Below are 8361 nucleotides of genomic sequence, written 5' to 3'. Positions count from 1 at the left end.
TATATATGGTTCGGTTCACGTGAGACCAAAGGTTTTTCATGAGACTCGTAAGACCAATTTATATTCATTGATCAACTTTATAAGCTAATGATCTAATAGTCTAAAGTTATACGGTGACAATTTTGTGATTATTGAGAAGTCTCGTGACAATTTTGTGATTATGAATGTTCAGATTGTAGATCTAATCTAAGAGTTGAGAATAGTCTTACGAGTCTCACGAAAAACCTTCGGTCTCACATGATCTCAAGTATATATATATATATAGTAAGAGAGAGAGAGAAAGGGGAGTTCAACTATGAAAAAAATTCACTACGAATTAAGGGATAAAAGAGAGCATGATATGTGTCCTTAGTTGTCCACATTCATCATGAATAATGAATCTGAATTTTATGATGAATATTTATACTATTCTATTCATGATGAATAATACACTATTCATAATGAATGTATCGAACACGTGATATGTTGTTTTTTATCCACGATTCACAACAGAATTTAGGTTTTCACTTGAACTTACCTTTATATAAATATAATGTTAAAAAATATGTTTTTTTAATATGTTGTTTTTAAGATATATAATATTGAATTTGTTTTAGAAAATTATGTCATGCAAAACGATGACTAAATTAAAATACAGGTAATTTAATATTCGTTAAATATATTTAACATAAGATTTAGCCTTATTTATCTTTAAATTACAGCTAAAATCATATAAAAATGTAAATATAAATATAAATAAATCAGGCATTTTACATTTGGAAAACGATGGAAATGTATATGTGTTTGTGTGTTTTATACTTTTAAACAAAGATGGCCAAACGGGTTCGGTCCGGTCCGGCCTGGGACTGGCAGATGACGGGACCGACTTGGGACCAGTTACATTTTTCATCAAAAAATAAGGCTCGTCCTGGCCCGACCAAGGACCGGTTTGGGGTTGGTTATGGGCTGGTCCATTTTTTCAAAAACATTATTATTTTATTATCGATATCCAACGGCCATATAACTATTTTTCCCATTTTACCCTTTTTGTCTTATTACCCTCTCTTCATTATATATAAGTTTGTATTGGAGAAGATATCAGCTCACACACATTCACAATTTTAATACAAAATATTTAATTATCAATTAAAATTTAAAAATACATCATTCTCCATGGATGTTGAATTACCCATGAATATGAAACCTTATCATAAAATTCCACATTCCACCCACAAACAATTGAAAAACATCACTATAAATAACCTCCACCAAACCTAATTTTCAATTCAACTCCAACCAAGATCAAGGCTTTACTTCTAGAGAGAGAAAGCTAGAGAGAGAAAGAGAGAGAATGGGGCAAGACGACGAAACGATGCGAAAGGGTCCGTGGACGGAACACGAAGATTTGCAATTGATACTTTATGTTCGTATGTTCGGAGATCGCCGATGGGACTTCATTGCAAATGTTTCAGGTTTGAAGGTGGCGGGAGTAAAAAAAAAAGCAAACTATAGGTCCTTAGGCTGCAAATTTATCTACAAGGAAAAAAATATATGGAAATAATTTTGTTTTTATCTGCAAAAACATATTAACGTTTTCTTCTGTTTATACCCCCCAAAAAAAATTTGGGGATTATTTTCTGTTCGGATTTTTGATTCTCAGGTTTAAAACGAACTGGAAAAAGTTGCCGACTGAGATGGGTTAATTATCTGCATCCGGGTCTTAAAAGAGGAAAGATGGCTCCTCATGAAGAACGACTTGTTCTTGAACTTCATTCTAAATTTGGCAATAGGTTAGATCCGTTTATTATTTTTCATATGTATTATTATCATTTTTTTATTTGAAGTTTTAGAGCGAGAAAAATAAACACACCCATTATTTTCTAAAATTAAAGAAAAAAGGCAACTCATAAAATGACATTGCTTTAAATCTCGTTACTGTGGTTTCTCGACAGATGGATGACTATTGATTGTGTGTCTTTGAATCTGTGTAAGAGACGTATAAATGGTAACTTTTGCTTCAACATCTGCTCTTTTTTATGTTGATGAAATCATAAACAGTTTTAATTGAGAAAAAACATTTTCAAGAATTATTTTTGTATACCCTGTAAAATTAAAGATTAATAGCATGAATCTAGTCTCTCCAACGTTTATTGGATCGGAGTTTGCAGTTTTTTCTTAATCAAAATGATCTCTGGATTGATCAGAAGATCCTTTCATTTGGCTGGTTTCAAGATTGTATAGTTTAATGAATAAAAATTCAATTAATCCTGCATCTTTTATGAAGTTTCGATAGAAGGATTGAATCCGTGGGCAGGCAAGACGACCTTTTTATTTTGCGAAAATGCTCCATTTTCATAAGATCTTCTTGACTCTTATTCAAAAGGTCCAACATAGGTTAAGGTTTCGTTTAGTTTGCAGGAATGGAATGGATTTGCATTTCAAATTTATTTCAATCCCATATTTGGTTTGTTGGATTGTTCTGATTTGAAATCATAAAATTTAATTGGAATCCTTCAAACATAGGATTTTGAAATCCTTAGGGAGTGCTCGAGATTTCACATGATTTCCTAGGATTGTATGCAACAGGGGATTTAAAAATGTTAAAAATACTTATTTTGTAATAATCAATTAATAAAAATGTAATTCAATTATTTATAAATTGTATATAAATAATGAAATTCAATTTTATTTCAAATCCTACAAACCAAGCACATCAATGATTTTAAATCTATTTCAATCCAAATTCCTTCATGAAATCCAAATCCCTCAACAATCATGCAAACCAAACAGATTAAGTATTTTTGAAAATATGGATGTCTAAAATTGTATATCATTTAAAAATATTTATAACTTTGTGAACAATAATTTCGAATCTAAACATGTATTTTTTAGAAATACATTTGTAATGATCATAATTTGTATTTTAGCAGGAAAATTTTATGAAAAAAATATTGCAATTTTGAAAAAAATAATAATATAAATTGTATGTGGTTTAAAAAGTAAAATGAAATGTGATGATAAAATATTTGTGGAATAAAATATTATATTTTAATTTAAAATTATCATAAAGTGACTATTATGTATCTTTCTTTGTTAATGGATGTCTCATTCTCTAAACAACTTTTGGATACACATTTTTATATTTTTGAATCACGTTACCATTTTTGTAATCATATAAATACAAAATGTAGTGTTTCTTCTTTATTTTGTTTGTTTAATTTTACTTTTATTTCATGAACTTGTAAAGTCATCCATGATTCTATTATTCTCAACTCTCAAGGTTTTAAATATAGGTTCTTTAGTTAATTATATATATATATATATATATATATATATATGTATGTATGTATGTATGTATGTATGTATGTATGTATGTATAGGTGGAGGTTTAAACGAGGACACCTTTATTTTACGAGAATGCGAGAACACCCTTATTACATGTGATAATATGTGTGAGGGGACCCTGTGATGTGCGGACAACGTGTTCTACGACTTAGGTTGCACTAAAGGTTGTTTGTGTCTATGATTTAGCATCACATGTGATGGTCTTGATGAATTATAATGTCATATCAACAACAACCTTATCACATGTGATAATATTTGTGATGGGGCTTAGTGATGTAAGGGCGACTTGGCCCACAACCAAGATCACACCCAAAATCATTCGTGTCTCTGATTTAGTATCACATGTGTATCATATGTGATGAAATAATAATATCACATGTGATTGTCTATAATAAAAGGGTGTTCTTGCGTTCTCGTAAAATGAAATTGTTCTCGTTTGAACCCTTCCCTGTATGTGTGTGTGTATATATAGACATATTTCAAATAATCTAAATGGATATAGATATTAGAATGAGTAGATACTAATTGGCAACATCATTAAGTTTAACTTGAGTGTTCAAATGTTTAATCTTTAAAGTTTTCAGGTGGTCAAGGATTGCAAGGAAATTGCCTGGACGAACGGATAACGAGATCAAAAATTATTGGAGAACTCATATGCGGAAAAAAGCTCAAGAGAAGAAAAAGACTACGTCTCGATCTCAATCTCCATCTCTCTCATATTGCTCTTCCTCTTCTTCGATTTGTACCAACAATCCTGTTGTTGATTCCATGCCGATGATTGAGACAAAAGAGAGAAGCTTTTATGACACTGGGGGAGTCGAAATGTTTACAATCATGAAAGGCAAAAACAATAGCAATAACAATAGTTTCAAGACTCCTACTACTAGGTTTAGCGAATCTACCGATGGACAAGAGGGGCATTACTCAATGGATGAAATATGGAAGGATATAGACTTATTAGATGATAGTATAAAGCCGGTTTTTGACCCCTATAGCGAACTAACAGCTTCACTGACGTGGGATTCTTGTCTGAGCACTTCGTGGACGATGGATGGCCAAGAAGAGTTTGGTAAAAGCATGTTTTCTCTAACAAGCAAAGAATTTAGCTCAAGATTAACCGACTAAATGTGTTATTTAATTTATTGATTTGGTGTTGACAGATGCAATAATTATCACTAAGGCACTCTCTAGTTATATCTCTTTAGAGTTTGATCAAGGTCAAATATTTTTTCAAAGCTAAAATGACCGAAATCTGAATATATGCGGTTATTATTTTGAATTTGGTCATTTTAACTTTCAAAAAACATTTACTTGAATAAGCAAGTTCATAGCAAATAATCTTTGTGCCAAGTACTTGTTTTATTAGAAAACCTTTGTTGTAACTCTTTATTTAAATAAGAAATTATGTTACTTTCACTATTCTTTATGTCTCCCTTTATAGCTTATCTTCCAATCGCTTCTCATTTTAATTTACTGTATTTTCTGTAACAGGTCATTTTCACTGGTTATCGATCTCTTATACATTTAAACCACCTTGGTTATATTGTCTGAAAATGAATATAAACACCTACCCTTTATCCGAGGCTCTTTAGTTCTTCGTTCAAAAGCCTGTCAACCATACCCTTTCTTGAAATTACAAATCTTGCCCGTTCTTCTCACGATTAATCATAAGTTTGTAACCATTTAGTAAAATAAAGATTTTGAACAGAATGTTAGGGTTTTCAGGGTTTAATACTGAACAAACTTAGCTCGTAGATTCATGACGCATGATGAAACCAAGTTTGATGAATCGGGTTGTAAGCACTTACACCCTAAAGACTGTATAGAATATACTTTGATGGTCCGAAGATTTGCTCCTTTTCTCTGAGTTGAAGTTATCAAATGCAAAACAATAGTAATTAAATTACATGTTGGCCATTACAAAACTTTTATGGTGTGAATCCACTAAATGACATTGCAACCCAAGCTTTTTGGCTTGTTATTAGGAGTGTAGTGGAATGATTAGTAGGATTTTGGGTGTAGCAAGTTTTATCATTACAACTATGCATGGTTTGATTTTGTTTAATTTAAACAATAATGCTATGTGATACACATGATGATGAGAAACTTGGTTTACTTTATAATATGCAAGACCCCATGTTCTTAAAATACATGTCACTTTAATGTACATTAATTATATACTAGAAAGGTACTCGTATAATATAGCGAGATACATCTTGATTTTAATATTTTATTTTATTATTTATCTCAGTCGGTGTTATAATATGGTTTTATGTGATTTTGAAAAAATGATGATGTTTTTATTTTTTGAGTAAAATATAAATTTGAAGATATTATAAAATTTTGACAAAAGTATATCGATATTAATACCAAATTAACTATTTAAAATTCCTCATTTTTTGTATAACTTTTTTAATTCAGTTTTTATTATAATTTAATTTAGGTTCAATAATGAATTAATTTATATTTAGCTTAAAAGTATAATTTTATTATAAAGATAATAATTAATTATTTTGTTAGAACTCGATAATTATTCTAATTATATTTTAGATTTTTTATGTATTAAAATGAGATGTTTATTCTCTATTTGATTATGTTTATCTACATTAATTTACACGAATTGAAATATGGAACTTTAATAAGTTGTATTTATGCATAATTTACTTGTAATTTTGAATTTTAAGTAACATGCATCAATATACAGTACTTCATGCATAAAAAAATGGGTTTTAAAAGTTTTTGTCAAATATTTTGTAATATAGTATAAAGGGTTGGGTTCACGTAAGACCAAGAGTTTTTCGTGAGACCCGTAAGTCCAATTTATGTTCATTGATCAACTTCATAAACTAATGATCTAATGATCTAAAGTTGCATGGTGGCAATTTCGTGATTATTGAGAAGTTTCGTGGCAATTTTGTGATTATGAATGTTCAGATTGTAGATTTAATCTAAGAGTTGAGAATTGGTCTTATGGGTCTCATGAAAAACTATTGGTCTCACATGATCCCAAGTCATAGTATATATATATATATATATATATATATATATATATACACACACACATGTATATATAGGATCATGTTCAAGGGAAAATAATAAAAATAAAATATTAAGGAATACTCTAGTAATCATTCATTATACGGTATGCATATGTGCATACAAATAATTTGTTCGATATGCACATGTGAATCATAGAAACCAATAAACATATTAATTACTTGTATGCACATATGTCATACCGTACAAATGAATGGTTATTGAGGTGTTTTCCAAAAAAAATTTGAAGGTTTTCCCTTTGAACCTCACTCTATGTAGGGGGGGGGGGGGTGTGTGTTTTGTATGTATGTGTCTGTAGGGGTTAAATCAAATGAGAACCACAAAAAAGTTACAAATCCCATGAGAACCGATTTAAAAATAAACTTTTATATGATTTTTTCATCAAATGTCAGGATATAAGATATTGTTTCACATATATTTGTTTCATAATCTGATGGTTTCTTATGTATTTGTTTCACAGTATGAATACGTTTATGTGTATTTTTCGTTTCATTAAGTGAATAGAAAATATATATGTTGGAACATAGAGAAAAATACAATTATTTCAATTTTATATATATATATATATATATATATATATACTTGGGATCATGTAGGACCAATGGTTTTTCGTGAGACCCGTAAGACCAATTCTCAACCATTGGATTAGATTTATAATCTAAGCATTCATAAACGCCACGAGATTTCTCATTAATCACAAAATTGCCACCGTGCAATTTAGACCGTTAGATCATTAACTTATAATGTTGATCAATAAACATAAATTGATCTTACGAGTCTCACGAAAAACCTTGGGTCTCACAAACAAAAAACTTTATTTTTCTTCATTTCTCATTTTTTTTCTTTCATTCCCAAATTCGAAAACCTAATATAAAAGCTTAAAATGATGTTAATCTTCTCAAATTCGAAAACATAATATAAAGTTTAAAATGGTATTAATCTTCCCAAATTCAAAAGCATGATAAAGTTTAAAATGATGTTAATATTCCCAAATTCGAAAACATAATATACAAGTTTAAAATGGTGTTAAAAAACATTAACATGAGATGACATGGAAAACCAACATATTTACATTGATTTACATAGTGTCACTCAGAAATCAGAATAATCGACTTTGTGACCCCAAATGATGTCATTCTATGTACCAAAAGTATATCATATGATGTTTTTTATGACGAAACAAATCAACGATACTACAAAAAAATGTTCTAGTAGATAATATTGATTTAGAAATGAGTATTGATTGATTTTGCATTCAGGAATACTCGGAAAAAAACGGTTTTATATGAATTCAATGTTATTTTTTATTATAAAAACAATATATTGAAAAAATATTGTACTTATCGAGGTCCCCCTTTACATCTCGCCCAGGGTCTAAAAATTGTCAGGAACGAACCTGCGGGTAGCCCGAAGTCACAGTATTTGTTTTTGGTTATGAAAAGGTTGATGTATGTTAGTTTTGTGATATATATTGTTGTATGTGATATTTCATGCCATGAAATGAAATATGTGCATTATGGCACTGATTAGAGGGATGAGGAGGCCATCACATATACCATAATATGATGGTCAACTTGCTTGTCAGATAATGATACACTCATTGAGTGGAATGCAGGTTTATTTGCCAATGAAAATGAAATGAATGCAAACATATACCATAATATGCATCAAATGTTATTTGTGTTTTGATGTGTAAATGGTATGAAAATTTGAGTTGATATTACTCGATGTGTGTGTGTGTATATATATATATATATATATATATAGAGTTGGGATCATGTGAGACTAATGGTTTTTCGTGAGACCCGTAAGACCAATTCTCAACCCTTGGATTAGATTTACAATCGTCAGATCTGAACATTTATAAACGTCACGAGACTTCTCACTAATTACGAAATTGCCACCTTGCAACTTTGCAACCATTAGATCATTAATTCATAAATTTGATCAATGAACATAAATTGGTCTTACGGGTCTCAC

At 29.9% G+C, this 8361-nt stretch overlaps 1 protein-coding gene across 1 annotated transcript; it reads left to right on the top strand.

The window, feature by feature from the left end:
* Window positions 1–1231: 1231 nt before the first annotated feature.
* LOC112506747 (transcription factor MYB59-like) lies at window positions 1232–4746 on the top strand. The gene is made up of 3 exons (XM_025110992.1): window positions 1232–1451; window positions 1640–1769; window positions 3909–4746. Exons 1-3 carry the CDS (start codon window positions 1331–1333, stop codon window positions 4447–4449), a joined length of 792 nt encoding a protein of 263 aa, XP_024966760.1. The 5' UTR covers window positions 1232–1330; the 3' UTR covers window positions 4450–4746.
* The last annotated feature ends 3615 nt before the right edge of the window (window positions 4747–8361 follow it).

This window comes from Cynara cardunculus, assembly GCF_001531365.2.
Source record: "Cynara cardunculus var. scolymus isolate 2C chromosome LG 2, CcrdV1, whole genome shotgun sequence".
Lineage (NCBI taxonomy): Eukaryota > Viridiplantae > Streptophyta > Magnoliopsida > Asterales > Asteraceae > Cynara > Cynara cardunculus.
Note: the sequence above shows the minus strand (reverse complement) of the source record. Positions and strands in the feature narration are given on the sequence as shown.

Excerpts from the sequence above, each read along its gene's own strand:
- LOC112506747 (XM_025110992.1), top strand. The coding sequence starts at position 1,331 with ATGGGGCAAGACGACGAAACGATGCGAAAGGGTCCGTGGACGGAACAC. Across the intron at positions 1,452-1,639 it reads CTTCATTGCAAATGTTTCAG|GTTTAAAACGAACTGGAAAA; the intron begins GTTTGAAGGTGG and ends TTTGATTCTCAG. Across the intron at positions 1,770-3,908 it reads CATTCTAAATTTGGCAATAG|GTGGTCAAGGATTGCAAGGA; the intron begins GTTAGATCCGTT and ends TAAAGTTTTCAG.